General features: G+C 35.9%; 1 protein-coding gene across 1 annotated transcript in view; it reads right to left on the bottom strand.

The window, feature by feature from the left end:
- LOC103798536 (neurobeachin-like) overlaps nt 1-27092 on the bottom strand; it is a 101768-nt gene that overhangs the window by 68072 nt on the left and 6604 nt on the right. Inside the window, 4 exon segments of the mRNA XM_009070808.1 lie at nt 340-459; nt 8987-9127; nt 18287-18399; nt 26701-26816. Of these exon segments, the coding sequence (XP_009069056.1) occupies nt 340-459; nt 8987-9127; nt 18287-18399; nt 26701-26816 (490 nt within the window).

Genomic DNA, 27092 nt, shown 5'->3' with positions numbered 1-27092 from the left:
TTTATGGAGTGGGCCAAATATTGAGTTAACAGCAGGAAAGAACAATTTATTGGGCTTTTCTCCATCTCCTGATTATCTGATCTAAATTAGATCAGTTAGGTTGTTTTTCTCTAAAAACAAAACACCTTTTGTCCACTCAACTTCAAAGAATCTTTGACTGTTTCTGTTAGAATAATAAACTTTTGTAATATCTATTTATTTACACTTTCCCTAGTGTACCGAGTATAAAGAAATTAAAGATATATAAATATAAAATATAACACCCTCTTTATCCTTGCATAAAACAAAATACTATGAATGAAAATGCACATTTATCAGTTTATTTAACATATATGTTACCTTCACATCTGAGGTATCTCTTTGGCTGTTCCTCCAAGACCTGGCAACTGAAGAGAATGTTCGATCTGGGTGGTCAAACTTGCCATCATTTGCATTAAGAAAGAATGTCGTAAAGGGCTCCTGTAGTCAATGAAATTAAGACAGATTAAGAAAGCAGTTCAAGGAATCATGCAGCAGGTTTATAACAAAATCCAAATGCCTTTTGCAGATCAAAATACTTCATAAAGACAGAATTAAAGAAAACCATGGCACATCATAGTTACATCTATGCATGGGCATCTGCACTGAACATCTTAGTACATTTACTGGCACTAATACATTTTGCACACACAAATCTTGAGTTCTCTTCCATAAGACTAATTACCCATCAGTGGCAGACCTATGTATCTTAGCCCTAGTTCACAATGACCTCCTCCTTCACTGCAACCACCATATGCACACTCTGTACTATTTATATAACTGTGCTTCATTTTCCCTCGTATGTTGGTATGCCAACATAAAATCCTAAAAAAACCCATCTCTTGATTTTTCTTTTGCTTTCACTTAATTCTAAAGACCTCAGTAGGTTCCACTTTGCTTCTTGGTGAGCAGCATGGCTGTACGATCATTATGATGCAGACTATGGTTACAGGGTATCTAGCTTTATCATTACTTTGTGGTAGAATTACAGAGATTAAGTATTTAATCTTTACTTTTGCTAATTCCATCTGAAACCACACTTCTAATACTTACTAAATGGAAATAGCTATTAACTTTTGGGGAGGAACAGCTCAAGTCTCAGACAGTCCAGGTAAGCTACTTTTATGTCCCACATTCCTCTGCAGGGAAGGGATTAAGAGGGGACCAAATCCTAAACTTGACAGTAGAACCTGAATACTGAGATCATTGCTACCTCCCTGGTTTTCCAGCACCACTCTGTTAGCTCTCTTATTCAACTAATAGTTCACAGTATGTCTACATGGATGGAAGCTGCTTCTTCCTCTTTGCCTAAGTCTCATGGGGTGTGTTTTTAAAAGGGTCCCTTTCATTAAATTCACTTGCAAATTTATTTCCTTGCGTATCATGATCATTTGGAAATTTGCTAATCCCAGCAGTTCATAATAAACAGATCACAATTGTTCTTACAGTATTATTAATCTACTATTTGAATTTTATTCTATACATTCTCTGTTTCTTTTTCTGAAACTTTTGAATAAAGCAGGGAACTACTTCATTAATAAAGATTTTTTTGAGGGAATTATGTCACATTATACACATTGTGTGTAAATTACCCCAGATTAAAGAGGACTGAAGTAATTCATGTTTATGGAGCATTCAAGAGTAATTAAAATATACATAAGGAAAGAATGGATGCAAAGGTAATGAAAGGATCCAAAAAGAAGAGGAAAACAAAAGGGAATTCAGACTTCCGGAGACCATTTTTTCTGTATCTTTTACTCCACATACCTTCCCAATTAAATGTTTCTGTCATACACAACAGTCAACATAGGTTACTTTCTTTCAATGAAAAAAACCCATAAATTTCTTTCTCTGGATAAGAAGAAATGGGATATTTCTCTTACTGTCATTGTAACAGGAAAGTAACTCTCAAGTAGCTTAAGGGAATGTTTACAATTGAACAAGAATCTTTTTTTTTGCTCTTTTTCTCTTAGCCAGGGACAGTTCCTTAACTTTCAGTGTTTATCAGTGCAAATACAGAATCAGTGTCATGATAACAATGCAAGACACTCTACTGTTAATTGAATGGTGGAGGGTTTTCTCCATATTTTTTTCCTCTTAAAACATTGGAGATTCATTTTTGAAAGACACATTCAAAGGTATAAAATCTCATAAACATACTTTCACCAGTGCATTTATTCCTATCAGAGAATCCTAATATGTGTTAAATAATTAATTAAATATTGAACTAGATACAAAATCATCACAATATAATTTCTTGTTGGAGGACCCTAAATCCCATTGCACAATGGCTTTGTTGGCACTTGTGAATATTGAAAGAATGTGTGGTGAGGAAGAGGTTTAGAATTTAAACACAATATTAAAAATCAATGGCAGCTCAACTTGGTGAGTAGCATAAGCTGCCACAATGAACAGAAATATTGAAAGAAAGTAAAGATTTCATCTATCCAGATTTTACAGTGCTCCATATCATGGAGATATATATAAAGATATAAATGAAAATGTGTATGATTCAGACTCAGAGCTACCAAATGTAAAACAATATAGACAGGAATTGGATGATATTAATTTATCCTAAACTATTAATATTGTAATTTTAACATTATAATTGTTTTAGTTTTAACTTAATTCTTCCTCCCAAATATCTGCAAATATTTGCAATAGTAAATATGCTATTTTTTCTAACTGGCCTATACTGAAAAACATTATATACTGTTGATCTGAGTACAAATTATTCTGTCTTCTACCAACTCCTACCTATCACTATTTTTTTTATAAGGTATGTATAATTTTTTGTTAATGTTATTGTGGAGTAGACTGTGGATCATTGCTGAGGTTCTGAAATCAGTTGATGGATTAAAAAAAAGCAGAAACCAGAAAAAATTATCTAATTACTGTAAATTATGTAAAAATATTAATCCAAACTTCCATGACAACATTATTTTAAGCATCTGAGACAAATACACAAAAGCAATAAAATTCATAATCGAGGATTAAACTTTTAGTAGCTGAGCACTACAGGGTGCCCTATTATGCTATCCTGCCATGGCCTGTTGTGCCTATCTTTTTGGATTTTTAATCCTTAGCAGAAATCAGAGCTTTCACTTGCTTTATCTCAGACCTCTCACATAATTTTAGGGCAATTTTTATTCTCTGGGAAGTCAAGTGCTTATATTATATAAATATAATTCATATCTGTATTCAATATACTCATTTAAATACTGTTATTCTATGATACCGATTACTGTCATTTCATGTAAAGGTTTTGTTGCTGTGAAAGCTATAAAGCTGCACAATGTTTTCATTATAACTCCATCTCAGTCATTCCTAATATTCTGAATAAAATTCATGCCTTGTTCACTGCCAACAAGATGAGAAATTGTGGGATACTTGACTACACTGAATACCAACTTGAGCTGTGGGAACAAGGAATTTTTCTATTTAACAGCATTTCTTTCCCTCCATTCCCTTTTAACAGTGCCCAGACTCATTTGAATCATTTATGGTGGGAGTAGGGGAGGGAGGAGAAAGGTATGTGTCATTCTAAGACATCCTATGTCAAACAAAAATGTCTTTTCAGCCATTTGTAAGAGGAGAAAAAGAGAGTATTTATGGGTTTGTCAGAATGGCATACATCTTTTGTCTGATATATTTGTAGGTGCCCTGCTCAAATCTACCAAAGAGAAGACTCAGATTCACTGCTGTTTACCAAAGGACTTCCAGTCCTCCTCACCTTTGAATCTCACTAAAAACTGGTTTCAGCTCAATCAGACCTGACTCATAATAGATTCAGAATTTCTTCCACCTTGTACAAATCCTTAGTAATTGCAACAGAAACCTGAAATCAATTCTCTACACACATCTTGATTACTATATCCAAAAATCATGCTCTGTAATAATGATCTCTGTTTCAATGAAGATGCAACTAATTCACACAAACATAACTTCTTCAACAGCAACTACTGAGAGCATCCAGTTGTGCCATAACTCTAGCCTATTTCATCTAAAATTCTGAAAACAATGCTGATATTCACATTCTACAGGATTCAAGCCAGAAATCATTCTATTTTTTTGTTTCCTTCTGTCTACTTTTCAGGTCAAGTCACTGGAATATATGGCATTCTGATGTAGGATTCTTTGTTTAAACTATTCTGTCTCCTACAACTGAAGTATTCACTGCTCCAGATGGAAATGCACATGAAGAAAATGGCTCTTGAACCAGATGGTAAGGTCACCTAGCCATAAACTATGAATATTCAATTTCATTTACACAAAAATGGAACTATGTCAACAGAATAATGCAACCCTTTCCAGAATACACTTTCTTCTGTTTGCTGGAACAAATTTGTGGGTGATGTTGACTTCTACAGAATAAGTAGAATCCCTTGGGTTTAGATCTAAAGATGTACAATGTGCAAAATATTTAATCATGGTTTGACTTCAGTAACACCACAAAGGCAATATTATATAAATCATAGTGTTCTCTGTTAGTTTTTATCATCACTATATCATACTAATACAATATGGTAGACTTTGACATTCATAATCTATCTTTGTAAAGCAGTTATCAAATCTTTAATCTACCCTTCAGCTTTGAAAGAAAGCTGATCACTTTACAGAAACAGTTGATTTTGCATATAAACCTGTTTCTGGAGAACATGCAGGATTAATTTGCAACTATAGCACTAAATATTTCTAGGCTGTGGCTCAGTTCATACCTTATGAAGCTAGTTAGAGGATTTTTGCCTGACCATACAGAATTCTAGTATGATGTAGTGGTCTGAAATATACAATGAAATAGTTTAAATAAACATGTTCAGGTAAATTAAGAATTACAATTTCACTTCACGTGAGTTTGTGCATGCACACGTGGCAGGGAGGTTATACAGAAAGAGGGTATATCTATTAACTTGCTTTGTCAGAGTTTCAAGGTCTGCTGTATTATCCTCAAACAAACCACAACCATTATGATATATGGCCTGGTGAGGTACAGCCATTGCTTATCCTGAAGCTGTCTAGCTTCTTACAGAAGAGAATAAAACACACCTGGACTTGCCCAACTAACTCACCAGAAAGCACAAACAGAATCTTTTTTAGATACACTTGTAGCTCATAGTATCAATTCAGGATTACACCCTATGCTATTGAGTGTGATGAAAGGCAGAAGAACAGACATTAATAATAAAATTATTGTATTTGTTGTAATTATCAGTAGCTTCAGCATATTATATGCTAAGCTGCTGTTGATTTTTGAAAAACATAATGAAATCGGCAATTTTTAAAGATGGGTTTTTACTGGACGCTCAGCATACAAAAATACTCAAGAGAAAACTATACCACCAGGGACTAATTTATTAATGACAAAACAGAGGCAGAGATGATGCAGGACAGAACTGAGGCTAATGCATACAATATCTTTTGGAAAACTAGGCTGATATGTTTATTGGGTTTGCATGGCAAAGTTTTGGTAGAGGGGTCTACAGGGGTGGTTTCTGTGAGAAGCTGTTCCATGACAACAGAGCCAATGCCAGCCAGTTCCAAGATGGACCAGCTGCTTGCCAAGGCTGAGCCTGTCAGCAATATTAGTAGTGCCTTTAGGATAACAGACTTCAGAAGGGTTGCAGGGGAAACTGCAGAACAACAGCAGAGAGAGGAATGAGAATATGTCAGAGAAAGCACTCTGCAGACACCAAGGTCAGTGCAGGGGGAGGGGAGGAGGTGCTCCAGGTGCTGGAGCAGAGATTCCCCTGCAGCCCATGGTGAAGACAACAGTGGGGCAGGCTGTCCCTCTGCGGCCCATGGAGGTCCACAGCAGAGCAGAGTACCACCTGTAGTCCCTGGAGGACTCCATGCCTGAGCAGGTGGATGCTTGAAGGAGGCAGCGACCCCCTGGGAAACCTGTGCTGAAGCAGGCTCCTGGCAAGACCTGTGCTCCATGGAGGGAGAAGCCCAAACCAGAGCAGGTTTGATGGCTGGATTTGCGATGCCACTGGAACAGTCTGTTCTTGAAGGACTGCACCCCATGGAAAGGCCCCACACTGGAACAGTTCATGAAGAATGACAGCCCATGAGAGGGACTCACTTTGGAGCAGTTTGTGGAGGACTTTCTCCTGTGGGAGGGTCCCCATGCTGGAGCAGAGAAGGAGTGTGAGGAGTCCTACACTGAGGAGGAAGGAGTGGCAGAGACAACATGTGAATAACTGACCACAGCCCCCATTTCCCATCCTCTTCTTCAGGGGCAGAGAGGAGAGAGAGAATTTGGGAGTGAAGTTAGGCACAGAGAAGAAGGGAGGGGTGGAGGGGAGGGTGTTTTTAAGATTTGGCTTTATTTTCTCATTATACTACTCTTATTTGATTGGTAATAATGTAAACTATTTTCCCCAGGTTGGGTCTATTTTGCCCATGATGGTAACTGATGAATGATCTCTCCCTGTTCTTACCTCAACCCACCCACAAGCCTTTCCTTATATTTTCTCTCTCCTGCCAAGCTGGCATCCACCCAGAGCCAACCCACCACAATACATCAGATAAAGGAAAGCCAATCCACCACAATACATCAGATAAAGGAAAGCAACAGAGGGAAATATAAGGCAGTAGGGAGCAGACTATCACAGAGTTGGCTCAGAAATATGATATTAAAAGCAATGTTTTGAAGAGAACTGACAGAAACCAGATTGCATCTGTCAAAGTCAAAAAGCAAGATTTAAAATAATTTTTAAGGTTTTGTGGCAATTACACAGTTCTCTCTATATATATACACTTCAGAGTGGCTGAAACTTTTCTTATTGCAAGTAGGATTTCCTAAGGTCTAGGCAGGCAGCTTCTCCCCTTGGATCCCCATTACTCTGTATGGTTTTGTTCTGCTTCTGTCTAAACTATCTAATTCCCACTATACTTTTTGTCAGAGCTTTTTTGTTTGTTTGCTTGATTTCTCTCTCATTCTCTCTTTTTGCTTTCCCTCTTCTTACATTCTTTGGTCCACACAGTCTTCTCCCATGAATTTCGTTTCCACTTCTTCACTCTTGTTTCTTGTCACTGTCTACCAAAAGCTCTACTGCAATCTTCTACAAGCTCAAAACACTGAAATGATTTTTTCTGTTTGAATATCTGCATCTCTTAATGTCACAATCCTCTTCCTGGACAAAACTGCAATTTACCTTTTCTTACACAGTCTTCTTCACAGACTCATACCAAAGCACTAGCTGAAGAAATTAATGAGCAAAAAATACTACTTTAACTTACAGAAATCTGACAGCCTTATCTATCAATTTCACTGTCACAATCTTCTCCCTTAGGATTTTTCATCCTTTATTTTGTCGCCAAGAACATCTCTCCAAGGATCACAATGGCTTTATCATCCTCATAGCTACATTTTTTTCCTCTCCACACACTTATTTTCAAATATCTATTTTGGATTTCCATATGCAGCCTTATCCAGTCTCATCACATTACTTTCTTTTAATTTTCCTTTTCCGAGGTTTAAACTTTTCCCATATCTATCTTCTTGAACTTCTGTTGTCTACTCCCTTTAGAGATTGCTGCTCTTAGCTGGTCAATCATATTTTAATAAACTTTAAAATACCTATGTAGGTGTGCTCCTGTGTTTAAGTTCTCTTTTTTTATGTTTTCACCTTCTTTCCATTGGCAAGCTCTTCTCTGGAAAGCACTGCTTTTCCTTTTCTGCATCACATGTATTGTTTGCTCTAACAAACGTAATTTGTCAGGTCTATATTGCAAGGCCATCAAGACAGAGACCTTGTTCTCTTGCTCTTTTAGGGCAAAAGAGAAAGAGAGCAAGAATACCTACAGTATTATATAAATAGCAGTGAAAATGCTATTAGCCTAATACAGGAAACAAATATTCCTTGGTGTGTTGTACATTCAGCCTGTAAGCAGACTTTCTTTTCAGGCCTAAGAATTTGCTGACTAGCAAGAGGGGATCTTTTGTTGAATAGCAGCCAAAATTAACAGATAAACATGCAAATCAAACCACTGGTTTTAATATACTTTAAGGCAACAAAGAAGCACATGTGTACCATAAAATGTATTCACACTACATGAATAATTTAGCAACATTTAAAACTAATACAGTGATCAGCCCACATAGGAGTGTGACTCTGCTTTGCTTTGTTTTGCTGTGTGAAAAACATGCTTAGAATACACCTTATGCGACAGATTTTTATTGGCAGGGTGTACTTTAAGTTCAGTAATTACACCGTGACTCAATTTTTCATTAATTCAGGTTTCTCTGTGAAACCTTCAGTCTCTCATCAACACTCTTTATTCTATAATTCACTGTGTTAAGACATAAACTGAATTCAGATTTATTCTATCTGTGAAGCTTGCTCCCCTTCTCTAGATCTGGTTTTGGTGATAGGATTTAAGCATGAGGTTTCCAGAACCGACATAGCAGTTTGAAGTTAGAATCTACATTTTTGCATTTCTGAAAACTGTTGAGTCATAAATGCATAGAGAAGCATAGTTTGTTTGCATAAAATATTACTCTATGCTGCTTTAATATAAAATTGGTTCCATAATTCCCCTCTCAATTTGACAGAGTTTAATGTTCTTTTTACAAAGGCTTTTCTTTAATGTTGTCCACATCTGTCCCTACCTGAAAACAGTAAATGAATGCATGAGTAGTATCAGATTTCTCTGTTGTCTAGAGAAAATGTTTTAGGTAGATTTAGTTTTAGATGCACTTTTATCATTGTGTATGGCCTTACCCCACCAAAATTTTGTATTTAGATATATCTCAGATTATTTGGGTAGAAAGGATTCCCTGAATACTACAAACGAGTACATACAGTGTATCTAGAGAATTTCTGAGATTTTGAGTGGGGAAGAACAAAGAGATTTTGATAGAAAGGTGCTTTCATTTAAAAAAAACCAACAAAACACTGGTGAGTGACAGAAGAGATGCTGTAGATAAAGATATTACTGAAAAGCAGGATTCAGAAATACTTACAATACGAACAAGCCAAGCCAATGTAGAACTAGATGTAGAGTAGTGGGTGTTGTAATGATAAGGTGGAGTCTGATCATCTTCCCATGTCTCATACCGTTCTGCATAGAAGACTGCTCTCTTTGGGTTCAAAGCACCAATAGGCTGCAAAGGGATAAGAGGTCAAATACATTATCAGCTGAAGGGCAGCACGTCTGATATGTCATAGGTTAATTCTGCATTAAGATTCACTACATCAGAGACTCTGCAACCAAACTCATTCCATGCTGCAGTAACCCCTCCAGATTGCTGTAATCTTAGAATTTATTTTCAAAGGCTTTGGGTACTAAAAGTCTTATGAGTTTCCTTATTTTAATTGACAAATATAAGTGATCCACATCTGCAAACTTTCAAGACCTTCTTGAAGTATAGGTTGTTTCCCAATTAGTTCAGTAACATTGTTCAGAAGAGACTTCTAAAACTGCATTTAAAATGCATTGAGGCCAAACTAATATTTCTGTTGCTGTCATTCACCATAATCACACAGCTAATGAAAAGTGACTTTTGCTCACACAGGATACTTTGTAATGCACCGTTCATGATGAAAAGATTTCACATGGAACTGCTCATGGTGTCTGGTGATCCTAAGCAGAAATACTTAGAAAACATGCATAGTCCTCAGGACTGAATGTACTTTCTGAACAAAGCCGCATTTTACTGAGCAAAGCAAACAAGCTTTGTACTTGAAACCAACAGAATTTGGAAGTTATTCACAAATTCAAGGTCCGTTCTGAGCAAACTTAACAGAAAATCTATACAAATTCAGTAAAAAGCAAAAGATATGTAAGACAGTAGTAGGAACTGTTGGGTTTGATATGGCTACTTAGGGAATACATGCTTTTTTATGATTTTTTAACCCACATAATTTTTTTTTTCCAAATGTATATATTAGTGTGTGACACAAAAGTTACTTGGATGAAGAAAATACAGATTTTAGCTTTTGTAGCAATGCTAACCAAACACAGAGTATAGTACTTAAAGGAGAGCACCCTTCCACACCAAATAATTTTATAAACTTATTGTAATTTTAAATGATTAGTTGATTTGTATTAATCAAAATTTTAATTATAATTAATATTATTAAGCATATTTCAACTTGAAAACAAACATACACACAAGGACTTTGACCCTTTTCAAAATGCTAATAGGTATTCTCACATTTTATTCCACTGCACGATTTTTTTACTGAATTAAAATCCAGTCATTTGGAATGGAAATATCAGTACAAGGTCAAATCAGTGTGTCTCACTATACTATGTATGTAACTAAAATATTATAAAGCTACAAGTACTTTATGCCTTCAGCACAGCTGTGTTTTTTGAGATGGCTGTGAAAAAGGCTGACATAGAACATGATGTTTTCTGATTTGGCATTTTAGAGCTTGTTTTTAAATGGCAGTGTTTGGTGAACACTTATATTTTAAAATATTATGATTTCAGCATTTTTCACATTAAGCACTTTGTGCCATGGAGATGTTAATAGTTTTCTCATATGTGTAAAATGTATGAGTAATCCCAAAGGATCAGTGTTATCTGGTGCAGATTGCACTGCAAGACCTCACGAAACAGTCTTAAAAAAGAAGTATGAGCCATTCCATAACACTTTCCAGGCTTGCTTCCCAACTACTGGAAATGAAAAAAAAATTGAATTTTTGTTGTACAGTTTTTTACACATCCTGCCACAATGGCATTATTACAGTCTTTAAGTTGCCAATATATAAAAATGGTTGTTCAGCAACTTCCATGAAAGAGTGACTTATTAAAGTACATTCTTTTCCTATTAGACTGACAAACCATGCAGATATATGTGCATTCTCCTAAATTATAACAGGGCTTTGGGTTGCTTTGGGGACTGGATGGAACCTGCTTGACACCACCCTTATTAAGGTACTGTATCCACTTGTCTAACAGAACAAATTTCAGTCCCAACTGCAAATTTCAAGAGCTAAAACAATAATTCACACCCTCACCCATTAAAAGGAAATGTACACTCCCTCTGAGAAGGAAACACAAACTGGCAGACAAATCAGTGAGACTGTATTTTGTAATGGAGAAACACCCTCAGAATATCTCTTTCCTCCACTATGAAGATTTAACTCTAAGTGGGCCTTGGCCTTTCTCATCTTATATCTACCTGCCCTGGCCACCTCTGTATTCTCTCCAAGTGGCCTGACCCTGTTTCCACCTGCTGTGCATTTCTTGTTTATGCTTCAGTAATGACAGGGGTTCTTGGTTCATCCACAGGGATTTAATGTGCATTTCTTTCTCATTGGGATGCATCATTCTTTTGAGCCTGGAAGAAGTGAGCCTTACATAACAACCAATGTTTAAATGCTGTAAGTGCTATATAGATAGATACACCCTATGCTACAGTGAATTCTGAGGCTATGGAAGACAGAGATGTCATCTGTCACAATATAATTGTACATATATGTTTGAAGGCAGAGTAGAGAATGAATACAATGATTAATGCAAGATTGAAAATATGGAAAACTCTTAGCCTTTCAAAATATGTTTGACATTGATCAGAAGTCTTTCATCAAGTAAGCTACGTGTTTTCATTATTCACTGTAAATTGACTACAGTAACAAGACCTTTGAGGCATAACTGATGCTTAGAAATAATTACTAGGTATTTTATTTTACAGACAAGCAAAATTTTAATGATGGTTTAGTCCATACCTTTAAATAACTTACTTAAGAAATATATCTATAGTCGAATTTAATAAAACAGTCCTTTCAAGAATTTGACAGTAATTTTCAAAATTGCATAAAATACTAATTCAAACACAACATCAAGCTTCCTAGGGTCTTCAAGGAAAAGTGTTATTTCAATTTAAATGATAAAAGATATAAGGATGCAAGATGATGCATTCCCATTTTCATGTAAAAATGCCTGCACAAGTAGCTAAAATAATCTACTTTCAGAAGATACATGCTCAATTTTATTAAGTGATAAACCTAAAAAAGCTGTATTCTGACGATTATCTTCAACCTCATTAATATTCTTTTCAGAGTCAGAATCTATTTTTTCTTTCAATTACTTTAGGATTCATTTGAAGAAAAATGATCAAATGGGAGTAATTTCTGTCCTTGCATGGTACTGGAATTTTCATGGGAATATCTCTGGGAAGAATCTTTTCTGGGGATTACCCTTCCTTGCCTTAGAAGGAAGGAAGAAAGCGTAGGAAGTGAGGTAGAGCTTATCTTCAGGTAGAAAGTCTCACCTCGACTTCTCAGGACAGATCCTGGACTGGATGAACTAATGATCTGGCTTGCAGCCTGGGATTCAGGAGATTCAGGTTCATTTCTTTCATTCCACAAAGCTTTATAGTGTTCATGAGGAAATTGCTTAGGAATTACTATAACTTGCAAAACAAGGGTGTACTGGAAGTTTCTGAGCTAGCTCTAGAGGGACTAGAGAGCAAACATGGGCCCATTTATGCAGAGATGACAACTGGGACCCCAGAAGTAATGCAACTGTCTCAGTGCATGGGGAGGAGAGCTGGGAGCTGCCCATGCTCACACATGCTTCTAGTTCAGCAGTACATCAGTTATCTCTGGCTTCTGGTGAAGAAATACAAGGAACATCTGTCCTCCCTTTTCTGTGCAGTCATGGAGACCCTGATGTGAACCACTCCTCTGCACAATAACGAAAGGACTTAAATCTCCCCTGCTGCAGGAAACCATACACATTGAAAATGCTAATGGAAAGTGCAGCTTGTGTGTACCAAATGACCAGGCATTTTCTGAAAGTGAAAAAAAATCCATAAATAAAATATCAGGGAGTACATTCAGAAATATCTGCCCCTGATTTCCTTAGTGCTTTTTTAATGTCCATGTGGCAAAATGCTGTTACCCAAAGTAATGGTAACAGTTCAATCTTCAGTGAAGACATGGATTTTCTGTAAAGACTTTGAATCTCAGTTGTGCAAACTAGAAACTAAGCCAGTTTTACTGTGATGAGGCATGTGCCCTGCTAGGTGACAAGTTCTACAGTAATGGTAGTATCACATTTCTTGTGGAATATATAGGGAGCTTTGGTGACTTTTTTATATCGTTAATATGCCATTCTCAGCCCAGAAAGTCAACTACCTCAGTTTTTATCTAGTAACATTGATATAAAATGGAGAAAAAATTTATTTTTATAGCAACCCCTGTATCTTCACATAATATAATTTTATTTCCATTTCACTGAGATTCTGCTGCTGTGTGCACTGATTAAAATGACTTGTGCAAACAATGCAAAGGCAAAGCTCAATCCAGGTACTATATCTCAGTCGATATCTTAACCATAAGACAAATGTAGAAACAGAATTTGAGTCAAATAAATTGTTCTGAACATTAAATACAAAGTTCTTTCTATAATATTTTTTTAAAATGCTTTCTCCAAACACATAATTTGCTTTTTATTAGAAAAAGTGTGGATGTGACTCTGGTTAGCATGCCAGCCAATGAGGCTACAGCAGCACTGAGAACATTACTTACAGCTCCACCATGCTAACTCTAATCCCAGGAGATAAACAAAGGTTTGCTCAGCTGCCTCGAGTTTTGGGTCAAGGCATTAATGGGAATGGTGACATCTGCATGTTTTCTATAACTGCATCCACCCAAACAGGAGTGACCAGAGTGAAGAACTGGGTAACTATCACAAACCCAAGTTTAGACTAACTGGGTCATTTGCTTTTGGCAGCAAAAGTTGCTTTTCTTCCACCTCAAGTAAAACTGCCTTATCTGTTAGCCTGCTGGGACAGAGCAAGAGCAAGAATACAATAGCAGTAAAAACTTCCAATGCATTCAGTTTGCCACAGGAGGATCCACACAATTTTGAATTTTCTATTGGGGCTGAAGAAGAAATTTTGCAATGCATACTTAAGGAATAAAGATGCAGTCAGTCTGTGACAAAAAAAGCCCTCTCTAAGGGCTCATATCAAATAGTATTAACTTTCCATAGAATAGTTTTATAAGATATTCTTTATTCCTACCAACCAAAACAACTCACTCTATGACAATGCCTAGTCAGCCACTTCACTTCTGATGTACTAAAAGCTGCTGTTTGAGTTTATTTTATGTTTCTTTTTCCATTTAAAGATAAAGTAAGTATTTACTTTAACATTTAAAACACACTACTATTAATGTCATTCTCTTTTTACCTGGGTAATATCTTTAGACATCTGGCCTTTGAACAAGTGTATTGTCAATACATCTAGTGTTTATATCCACTGGACATGTTATGTTAGCTCATGTAATATTTACTGCTTTGCCAGCTATCTTCATAGAACTACCTTCTTTCATGAGAGCAGAACGGAACGTAGCATCTTATTTATCCAGCCACTGAAATATTCTGCTTATCTTGACTCTAATTCATGCAGCAGCTACCTTATCTGGTTAGTTTGGGGTTTTTTTTTGTTTGTTTGAGGTTTTTTTGCTTTGCTTTGTTTTTGTAGTGTACTGCACAAAATTGTAGCTGGATACAAAAAGGAATATTGAATGTGGCTCTATTTGGCTCTCACTGAAAAGTGAGCTTTTCCTCTCTGCTTGCTTTTTTATTAAAAAACCCCAACAAACAACAACTTATATGTAGGACATCTTAGGACATCTTTAAACAAATACATTGCAATTTCATCCAAATTTGTAAACAGCCTTTTTTTTCAGCATACTCATATCAACAAGATATCCACATTATCAAATATGAGTTCTTGCAGATTCTAAGTACCAGAGTTTCACTCAGTAAATTAACTTTTTATTTAAGAAAAGCAAGTGTTTAAAATAAATGAGAATTAAACTCATTTTTCTTCTGATGGAAGAGTTGCATGTGGTAAAGAGAGAAGTTTTAGAAACTGATTTCATTTTTCCAGTGAGAGTGGCTCTTAATAAGCCCATAAACTCTATTCCACAGCATATACATTTTTGGAAGTATTAAGTGTGGTTGCCTTGAAATATTCACACTTCAATGTGTTCATTTGCATTGTTACATTTAGAAGCCTTGGGGCTTTATCACTTCCTTTTCTTGAAATGGCACAGTAATAAGGAAAAGTGGTTATGCTTATCACCACCCATCAGTCAAACAGCTTCTATATTAACAAAACATAATTTTTTCCACTCAATGAATGGGCGTGTGATGTTTCATACGCATGTCAATATTAGTATTACTTTGCCTGGTGAAGAAATCATTTTATTTAACAGGATGTATGACTGGAAGTAAATGAGGAGAAATTCCCATTTACACTTTAATGAGCAAGGACAATGCAGCAAGTCAAAACCATGTATTCCCTATAATTTAGGAGTCAAAGTCATGCAATTTTACACAAAGAAACCAAACCACACTTTAATATGTTTTGAACTCCCAAAAAATTAGTGTAGAGTAAGGGCTGTATACACCTTTCCTGTACTAATATTTAGTACCCTAGGTATTCTGCCAAAGGAAATCTCAACAAAGAAGAAAATAAGCAGATCACCTGGTGGTTTGATAGTGAAAAGATAATCTATGTATCTATGACAGCCTCTTTCATTAGGTTTTGATCCTGTCAAACAACAAATATAACCTTTAACCTTGTATACGTAATGAATAAAACTTGAACCTACACTGTCTAATCAAATGAGAGGTCCAATATATCCCACTGCTATGGCACCTTCCATGCCCACAGACCCTGGTTTTAAATCACGAACTATATGTAAAAGGAAAAAAAAAATTGGCTTTTATAAGGGAATTTCTGAACACTTCAAAGAAAAAGGGCAGAGGAATTTTCAGACTAATATTTAGATATAATTGTTCTGAGAGAACAAGCAACATCTGAATGTAAAAATAACACAATAGGAAGCGCTCCACAAAACCAGAATAAAATGGAATGGAAGGAAAGGACAAGTTACATGTTCAAGATGGCTTTGCAAAAATGTAAATATTTAAGTTTGAGCTAAATGCAAAAGGCATATGTTTTACTCTGTTATTGACATTGTAAGCAAGTCAAATGCATCTAATTTCATCTCCAAAAAACATAAGACTTGCATTTGTCATGTATGTTCACTTAGGAGTTGTGGTATCGCAAAGGTGCTGCGTTATATTTTTTACAGAAAGCCCAGGAATCAAAGGTTAAAAAATTTCAAAAGTAGTGCTGTCAATTATCAGAAGTGATGCTGAGCTTTGTATGAACTTTGAGTGATAATACACATTGATTATTTATTTTAAAGGTTAGATTTAGCACCTACATTTAACTACCAAAACTATTTTAAACCAAGGGGAAAAAAAAATCATGATAAGTGATTTCCGTTTTTATTTAATTGCTTTTGTGGGCTTTTGCCACATATGCAATAGTGTTAGAATTCTAAATAATTTCAAAAGATTGTTTGAGGAGCATTAAATACTAAATATCAAGGACAGAAGCTTTGTGAAACCTAAGAAGGGCAAGCTTAGAGGGAGACAGAAGGTCACGAACTGACAAAGGAGATTTTTATCCATCAACAGTTTAGCTGGAGGTTCTGATTTGCCACCAAATCTGCAGGAACATTTCTCCATTGCAGGGTAAAATCTGACAGAAGGAAGTGGTTCCTCATGGAAAGGATACTGTGTGTGCCTGCCTCAGAGATCTGGCTGCAGCTTGATTGCACACCCTGATTTAATAATGTGAAAAATAAATCACTAACTCCTGCTTTTAAACACCAGGCTACTCAGGATTCACCTCCCTAACAAGGAAAGAAGGCACTCACAGATATAGGACAGTATCAAAAATCAAAACAGAATTGCCAAGGAAATATTTCAGATATGTTCTGATTTTGAAGATTTTTACTGATAATGCACAAATTGAAACAGGATGCAAGTAATGCATAACAGACCAAGTGCACAAAGTAAGGCATTTTGTACTAACTGGCCACTGCACTAAATAAAAAGTAGAATTCATTAATCCATTTTTCCTTTTAAAACCATGGTGAAATGAAATATATCAGATTTTATTACAATGAACACTGGAAAAAAATGACAATTACATCCCTTTTATTCTGAGGGATTCCACAACACTACAGTTGTGTTTCACCTGTGTTTTCTCACACATTCATGGGATAAATGCAGCTCAGATATTAACAGAAAGACCATTTTCTTTAACTAGGCTTGTTTTCAGTGGTCAATAACCTAGCTTTTCCAGAGTAAACCACCGACAGCTTTTGGTAAGAGAATGCAGTTATCAAATCAGGCAAGAAAATGTGACTATTGCATGGATTCTTGAAGAAAAATAAATAGCCATGGGCTTGATTTTACGTTTCCCTTCTAGAGCACTAATAAAAGTGCAGTGATGATACTTAATAAGATATATAAGCACTAATTCCATAATGAATCTTTACTAACTCATGAGGAAAACCTATCTATTCAGCTATCACACTATTTCCTATAGCAATTACATACTTTAGTAGACTGCCATAAAAATTTGGATTCAACCAAAACTAAGTACCTAATGAAGGACTCAGGAGACGCTGTCTAATCTTGTTTCACTTCACCACACACAGTGCTATTAATACAAGAAGTGAGTTTGAGAGATTTTGAAAAGTGTAAGCACCTTAATGAAAGGTTTATCACTCTGAACAGCCCTAAACCAGCAATATTTTATACATGCTAGGGAACAAGCCAGTGTAAAATGATCATAGGTCTTTAAGCCAAGTCTGTGGATCTTTTATTGTTCTTGGCACAGATTACAATGGTGTTACAGAACCAAAAAAACACATTTGTGAAACATACCTATAATACTGTGAAAGATCAGAAGTTTTTCATAACATAAGTAAAGTATCCACCAGTTTGTTTCCATTTGAAGCACACTGTTAATTTAGTATAATTCTGGGTTAACTGCCCAAATTTGATGGAAGGGAAAAAACCCAACAAAAACCAATAGGGATGAGATACTGTTTAAACCAAAAGGAGGTGCTGCGATTATATTACTATTCTAGTCACTGCAAAATAAAGTGAAATCATCCAGGCTTTTTATTTCCAAAGGATCAACTTTTATAAAATAAGGGAGATAATTAGTGAGATCAAGTGGCCTGATGCACTTATGTTTCACAAGTCAGAAGGTACAGAGGATTTGTGGATTTGGAAACAGATAAGTCAGGGACACAGAAGTAGCATAATGTAGACATTCAGTATAAAAACATTCTAAAATAGAAAAGTCTATTTCAAACTTTTCTGACTTTTAAGATAAAGATTTTACTTAACCAGACTATAAATACAAAACAAAATATCTTCCTGAAAGTTTTGGCTGACTGTCTTTAACAAAATTGAAGCATACCTTTGAAAGATCTCTGAAGTTGCCTGGAAGGGTCAGGTCTAACTCTTCAGATTCATAGTTTGTTAAAACCCATGGAAATACAGGGTATTGGTTCAGATCATTGTATGTTCGTCCTATTAAAAAAGAAAGTTTTTAAGTATTAGGAAATAGCATGCACTTCTCCAGCTGGAAAAAAATCTAGGGGTTACATTTGTTGCAGCATATGCCAAGAAACACTTTTTTTTCAATTTCCAGTAAGATAGTCTTATAGCACAAATGTAGACATATAAAGGCACTAGACTATTATTTTCCTAGCAACTTTATGCAGTATCACGAGCTGGCAAAGATTAAATGAGACTCAAAACAGCAACTGGCTAAATTTAAGGTTTGCAAATCCAGGTCTGTCTGAGATAGTCCATGTTAATCCATTATTCCCCATGACTCTTCTTCACTGAGGAAGTGGTGAGATTTTACTGCAATTGTGGAATCAAAGATGAAGTCATGTTTGCTCCAACACTATTTTGTAATCACTCTGAAAATTAAAAAACATTTCTCTCCCATACAAGACAGAGCTGACTGCCCCAGGCCACTCTCTTCAATCATGAAAAAACACTGATATCATCCCAGTAGCTCAAAAGTGCAAAAGCCATCTTTAGATTCCGCTTCAAAAGAATAACCTGCAAGTGCACTGAACTGAAAATTATGAATTCATCACCAGGAAAAGTGAGTTTGGGAAAGGCTGTTTTTTGATGTGTTCACCAGTATTTAGCAGAATGTAAATTATAGTGATAAGACAAATGAAATTGCTTAGCACAGAATCATCTACCCTATTGATTTAGTGAGAACCACACAATATGTAACATGAGTCTTAAAAAACAAAATCAGGTCATAAATATATGTGTGTGTGTATTTATATAATATAATTAGCAGACTGAAATAATCCAGGTTAACAATTCCCAGTCCTGCGACAGATTTACAGCCCTGTCTTACTAACTGCTTCCTTCCAGATTCTGGACAGATTCCTAGGGTACAAAACCCAGCACAGAAAAACACAGGCTTCCTTGTTCTGAGTAGCAGTTGCAATTCTCCATAAAAATCAGTTCTGCTTTAATGAAATGTGAAACTTTCACTGCTCGACAAACACCTTACTTTTTAAATAGAATTCGAACAAGAAATGTGTTTCTATTTTATACATAGTTTCACTGGATATGGGAAAACTGCATACTGTTAATAGCTGTGTCCTCATTTTTACATTTTCAAACACACAGATGCTCACAAGAATATATAAAAAAAGTAATTAAAGTGCAAATACAACTATGTTACAAAAAGCAATACCAGCACTGTGTGGTTAGAAACAAAACCACTTCTTTAATATCAACAACGAATAAATGCAAAAGAATGGACAGAAGAAGAATGTATCAAACAATGAAATCAAGAAATACACCAGAATATATCCATATAAGGGAGGAAAAGGAAAGGTACTCTCTGGTAGAATATGAATTCTTTTAGATATTTGGAAGGGGGCTCTATATGTCTCAGAGAATCACAACTCTGCCTCATTTTCCACAATCATCAAATCAGAATATTATTTTCCTCTTTGCAAAGGTTTAATTACATATAACTTGTCAGTATCTCAATCTCTCAAATTTGAGATTATCAAACTTAAGGTTCTATGAAATCTGGCCTCTATAAAACTATAGCTTCATACAGTAAGTGTTTTTCTCACCATCAGAATCCTTAATTAACAGAAGAGTGTGCAAAAGCTTCCACAAAAGAAAGACATTTGTGTTTGTGTAGACAGCAATTTAAAAGAAATTTGAGATCCAGGAAGAGAATGACTGACATGACTGTAGTCTATTACAAAGCATAAGCAAAAATGAAGATTTTTCAGAACCAAAATTTGTATGGAAAAAAGTTCACAGTAATAAAGATCTTCAACTGAAAACATTTTGTAGAAACATTTGGAATGGTGAGAACATCCTTTCACAAAATTTTGAAAGGAAACATAGGATTATCCAAAATTACTTTTTATTTCAAAATTGAGATTTTTTCATATTGCGATTTCATTTAATTTTGATATTTATTTAGTTCATTTCATTTCATATCAATTCAATTTCAATATTCATTCAACAACATTTTCACTTTCTGTTCCCATTCCACATGGGGAAATCAACAGGGTAAGAAAAAAGCAATCCTGAGCCTAGATGTTGTATGAGTTCTCCTTTGCTGCGTGGTTTTGATAGGTTACTTACAGTATAGACACATGAAGAAATTATCATATGACATTAGCTCCATGTCAGGACACTGCAGTATCTCCTGTGTGCATTTTTTCACCCCACAATAAGAAATCATTTGAAGCAGCTTATCCCTCAGTTCAGGTAGGATAAGATGCAAACAAAAGAGCCTTCATGATTACATATTTGATAAATATAACCAGTCTTGTGAAAAAAATAAACAACATTTTTTCTACTCTCCTACTTCAATATTTATAAAACATGTATTATTAATGAAGAGATTAACTACTAAGAATAGCTATTAATTTGTTTAATAAAAATGTTAGTGATTTATTTTTCTCAATTCAAGAATTTTCTTCTTAATATCAACAAATAAAACTGCCTTGAGAAGATGAACCATGATTTAAATTGTGAAAGGAGACCAAACCTACACGATGAAGAAAGACCACACATCTATACTTATCTGAGTGGAGGACAGTGATCTGGGCCTATAATGGGATTACAAATCCCTAATTCTAAACATGCATAAATATTAGGTTTCACTTTATTAGGAATGGTCTCTTGATCAGTTCTGGCTTCACAATGATTATTTTCAGAATAAAGTCAGCAGATGAATATATTTAGCCATCTCATCAATAGTCTGGTGCTTCCAGCAAGAATTATTTGGCTCTTTAGCTAAATAAATATAAAACATAAACCTGTACCACTATTAGTAGTCCCTATACCTTTTCAGAAGCCTCAGATTTCTCTCCAAGTAGGCTTACAGAGATTAATATTAAAGGCTGAATATGAAATATCGCAAGCCTGTGACACTAATCTGCTTGAACAATAAAAATGAGGCATAGTAAATGAGATCTCAGAAATACTGGATATGTTTCTTCATTAAAAAAAACTTTTTAATTAAACCATCCAATTTAATGTTTTTATATGGCACTTTAGTTTTGAAGGTAAAGTGAGCTAGAGACAGCTGACAAAGAAATTATAACTGCAATTCCTTGGTTAAAATGTTAATGACAGCAAAATATTGTTTAATTAGATGATTGCAGCATCTGGATTAACACTCTTTAAGAGCGATGTTCCTGTGCTTGTCTGCTTCTTCACACTTTACAGACATTTTGTCATCTCTAGGTCATTAGGAAAGAATTTTTAATGATTTTTCTAGAAGCGAGTAGTTCAAGTTACATCTAATTAGATGACAATAATAAGCCCAACACATGCAGTAGCTAAATATATACATAATTAAACAGTGAGGGCTTGTACATCACAGAGTAAAAAAAGTGGAAAATGCTAAACAGGCAAAAAAAAATGGGGGAGGGGGAAGAAGTTCATCTGAATTTATTACCTAACTGAAGATGTCAGGGTTTTTTTCCACAAGCCTTTAAAAATAATCTCTTTCCACTACAAGAAATTGCTTACAAAAATTATGGATGTAATAATTCTCCATTTCTTTTAAAAGCTGTGGCAGGTAGGATTTTAAAAAAACTAAAATTCCAATGAATACAAATGCAAACACACTTAATATACAGCAATCTGAAAAGAAAAAAAAATCTGCTGAAATCACTTATATACTGTAAGACAGATTTGAAAACTAGACTTCTAACCAAAACAATGGGCACTACAAACATATTACAAAATGACCTCTTGCTCCCACTCCTCTTGATCCCTTTTGCTGTGGTGGGATTACTTTTAAGCACTCAATGAGCTTGTAATCGAGTATAGTAAAAATTACTTGTTTCCTATATCACCCAGATGGTTCAGTTGACATACATGCTGGTACCACGCAGAAAGGAAAATTAGTATAATCATAGCTGCTTCCAAGCCTTCAAAGTGAAAGGATCCCTGAGAAAGAAACAGGTAGGAGGAGGGGGAAGGTATCCAGGAAGGCTTATGTCTACACAACCAGGACAAAAACCAGGGGCATGGAGAGTATAACACTGAGGCTGATTGATAAGTAGCAGAGTGTACTGTTTACCTTTGTGAGGAAAACCCAGAGCTGTAAACATGATGAAATATGCTCGAGCCAGAAAAGAGGGCAAGAAAGAGGTGAGAAAATAGTTGACTAGAGAACCAAAGAAGCAGGTTAGAACAAGACTTTGGAGACTTCTGAAGATCAGAGCAATTTTGAACTGAAATTGCAATGAGATATCAGAAGGGTAGTGGGGTGATGTAAAGATTCAAAAATGTCATAGAAAGAGGGATTTTTTCCAAGGGGACACATTAAGTATTTCAAACATTAAGAATGTATCGGATAGCCAGGGACCACGTTTGTCAGCACAGACATACTGACAAACTGGGAGAGATTTAAGAAGAGATTCACATATTTATTTCAGTGCTTCTGTTCAATCACTCTGTGTAATTAACAATATTAACAGTATTAACAAGTAGGCAAAGGATTCCTTGTGGGAAAGGACCCTGTTGCATGTCACAAATGAAAGAAACGAGCTGATGTCAGAACCCTCACTTCTGAAAGTCTCTCTTTCCAGGCTACTGCTTCTTGAATAGTTTCAGAAAAGAATCACAAGAAACATGAGTGCTTTCTTAGTGTTTTGTAGATGGCTAGCCACTAATTAAGCACCATTGTAAGAAAAAAGGAAGCTACAAAGAACTGGCAAAAGATATACTAAACCACTTTGTTAGCAGACCTCTATTTATTTGGATGAGAGGAAAAAACAGCAAATTGATCTTAATTATCACCTACTTACTGGTGGATAATCCACATTTCTTAAGTGGCAAACCCCACGTCTCTGACTAAGCTACATCTCAGAATACTGGCTGTGTAAGCCAGGAGGAGCCAAATGGCAACATGAATTAAAAAAAATTTGATGCATATATTTCTCAGTAGCTAAAACCAATAATATTGCAAGACAAGAAGATGTTGCTTAGATAAACAGTTAATAGTCTAAAACTAGGCTATCGCTGCCTACATGAACAATTACTGGCAAAGAAAAAAATTGTAACTTTTAAGGAAATATTTCTTATGTAATCTCATTACGAAAGATCATAATTAAAAATTTATTTGGAAATTGGATTTCCAAGAAGAAAGAAAATACATGTCTTGTCTTTACTTAGCAGAGGAGGTCATGAATATATTCAGTACTCCGTCTTTGTGTAAAAAGTAGAAAATCCTCTCTTTTCCTCTGACTGCTGAGGGTCCTGTCTACAGAGTATTGTAAGAATTTGCATCTGTTTAATACAGATGTACCTGCACAGCTATGAAAACTGTATATAACAGTTATTATCAAAACCAGATCAACAAGTGGTAGAGGTACTTTAATTTCTGTAGTGTTTTAATTTTTTAGTGCTTCTTCAGAAAACACCTGTTTGGTGAAAGGAAATATTTTTGAGGAATACCTTTCAGCAGAAGACTTACAGAAATATAGGCGTGGCTGTAAAAGCTGTGGTGTCATTCAGACTGCCTCATAGCTCTCGGCCTTGCAGTTTCCCAGATCTCAAGTCCTGGTGGTACCATGCCATGCAATGGTGGAGCCAGGATCAGCTTGGGGATGTATGAACTTCTAGACTTTCTAACATACATTTGTTTTGAAGCTTTCTCCCCTGTGATTTGACTTTGAGCTCATGTGCACTCTATTGCGGGTGAGTTTCTGGCTTGCCAGGAACTTTATATTATGATTCTTTGAAATACCCCAAAGTTCTTCATGAGTTTTTACAAGTCAGCTTCCTAGCTGAACTGCAGATTTCGTTAGAACTATAAAACCAGGTTTATCTTCCAAAAAATAACTTGAAGGGATTTTAGCTTCTCTCAAAGAGATGGAAAACTATGGGGTTTGTTCTGAACTGGAATAAAAATGTTTATTGCCATGCATAGAATTACCTGTTGGGTTTCAGTCAGTTTTCATTCTCTGATATTGTTTTCAGAAAAAGTTTTGTGTGTGTCATTGGTAGGGAGTTCATCTATCATAGATAAATTTTATTCTAATTTAAAAGCACCCACACATAGTGCTGAAAGATTTTATATGATGGCAGGTAATGCTGTGAAAATGAGAAAGTGAGCTTATACCATTAACAGTGAGATCACATGAACAAATGAGATTTATCAGCAAGAGACTGATACCAAAAAAGCTGCCAGAAATTAAATGCTTTGAGACAGAGAGTCACTAAGGTTGTGACTAAGCTGTTTTCCCAAATACAACACAAACTCATGGACAAAATAAAAAGTAAAAATAGTCAGTAATCCTTCAAACCTTAGCCATAGCAGGTAGTACCTGGAATGCTTATATCAGGCCATCCTCTTGTAAGACAGATGAATGTCACTAGGAGACTTGAAAAGAAACTTGCCTCATGCAACCACCCCAAGTGTTTGTCTATAAAGCCTGCCCAGCAGTATTAGTATCAAACAACAGGTCAAAAAACATTCTTGAGACCTCTGTGATATTCTGAGGAAACCTCTTCAGGCTGAAGCTTGTTTACTGATGGATATTTAGTGCAAGTGTCACTGCAATTCCTAACTGACTTCAGACATAATGATGTGTTCCAGGTTTGGATGCTTTGGTGATGCACCTAAAAATAAATTACCTTGGCATTTTAAACTGATTGAAAATGAAAAGTATTTTATCAAAAAATGGCTCAGCTCTTGTCTACTCTCATTTAAAGACTTTAGACATGCTGCTTACAGAAGAATGAATACATAAAAAGGAAATTACTAATGAAGGATAGTTCTGTTGATAATGTATTGGACAAGGACTGAGGGGACCTAGGTTAACTTCCCAGCCCTCCAGTAAATCCTCCAAGTTCGGGTGAGGTAGTCAGGGAGCCTGCAAGGCTCTGCTTGCATTTCCTTCCCACCAGAAGGGCGGCGGATGTAGAAGAGGCATGAAGCGGCTGGAGACAAGCCAGTGTCCAGAGGCAGGAGAGCAGCATTCTCATGACACTGTGCCAGAAGCAATAAACACTCAGCAGGGCTCCTTCCTCTGACAGAGATCTGTGGGACTGCAGCTATAATGCTTAGGAACCAAGCTGGTGAGCCTGCACTGGACTTCACCATATGGACTTTCCAGCCCAGATCTCCAGTAGTTTCAGGGACTCTGCTTTTTGCTCCACTGCACAAGGTAAACATCCCCTCAGATTTCCAACTGTTCGGTGGTAGCACTTCTGTATCACACTGGGATAATTTGATGACACATTTATTAATGTCCATAAGAATGGATGCATGGAAGATGACTACCACATAAGTACAGAGGCAAAAGCCTAAAGGTTCAAAGCAAGTGAGTTTGACTGACAGCTCCTGAATTCTGCCACTGCCCTACTGGGAAGAACACAGTGACTGTCCTCTGACTGGTCAGCGTAAGAAGTGCTACCTTTAGGTTTCACACTTAGATTTGCCTTATGTCTGGCCTGAGGAGAGCCCTGAGCATAAAAGTCAGGACCAAGTAAAGATGAGAGTTTTAACACTGGAGCACAAAATGACACCTGGTGGAATTTAATCTGGGTTTCAAATTAAAGCTCACTGAAGTGAAATGTCTGAGGAAGGCTCTCCGCAGGCAGGTTCATAAGCAGCATGTGTGCTACAGGCAAGACTCACAATATAGACAACCTCCTGGAAATCTTTGTATACGGTGTAGAAAACCGCTGCTTTTTACATTTAAAATTACCACAGGAGTTAACACACAGAAAAGGGAAAGGTGAAAGGAATAATATCTTTGTGAATGTTTAATTAATGACAATTGCCAGAAAAGCTCTTCTTTTGCCAGTAACGAATGGATGTCTATGGCAGTTATTTCTCATTTTAAATACCTAATCTGATATTATATTTCAGCTCAAAGGACTAAATGAGAAAAGATGCTGTAATCTAATCATACCACAATCCAGGTGACATCTGTACTAGGCAGAATACTGTTGTTATTCTGCTGTCTGGTTGCTGTTGCTGAGAATGATGAAGTAGCGAAATTACATTTTCCCATTATTATTTCCAGACACTCTCTGGCAATGGTTTGTTGACTCTAATAAAGCTTCAGACAAAGCTGTCAGCAGAGGAAATGGCAGAAGGGGAGCAAGGAACAGCCTCCACAGCAATACATGAATCTAAAGTCTCAGTGATAGGTTGTGAATTTTCTGATAAAATTTAACGTGTGTTTCAGAATCTATCACAAAGCTGCAGCTGAAATGTATTCTATCAAGTCACGGTGCTTAAGACTTTGACAAACATAAACATATTATGAAGGATTAAAGAGTCAGAAGCCTTACCTGCTATAGTATTGAGGAACATCAAGTATTCAAAGTTAGATATCTCCCGTCTCTGCCAGCGCTGAGTCATGTTGGAGGATTTATAAAGCTGTCGGGGTGTGGCCAGAGAGATTCTCCTAGGAAATACATTTAAAGAATGATTTTTTTAAGAGTCTCATTAAATGTTAAGATGTAGGGCAACGTTATTAGTGTGATTAATTTCAGATTCCCTCAGAGGCTTTTTTATTTCATTTAATGAAGTCAAGAAGACATTATTATCCTTATTTGAGAAATTACTAGAATTAAGAACTGTATTTTATTTTACCAGTACTACAGAATTGTAATAAATCAGAATAATATATTTGGTGTTTTATTTTATTCTGAATCTGGTTAAAGGACCGAGAGTAAAAGAA

This window comes from Acanthisitta chloris, unplaced genomic scaffold, assembly GCF_000695815.1.
Source record: "Acanthisitta chloris isolate BGI_N310 unplaced genomic scaffold, ASM69581v1 scaffold1613, whole genome shotgun sequence".
Taxonomy (NCBI): Eukaryota; Metazoa; Chordata; class Aves; order Passeriformes; family Acanthisittidae; genus Acanthisitta; species Acanthisitta chloris.
Note: the sequence above shows the minus strand (reverse complement) of the source record. Positions and strands in the feature narration are given on the sequence as shown.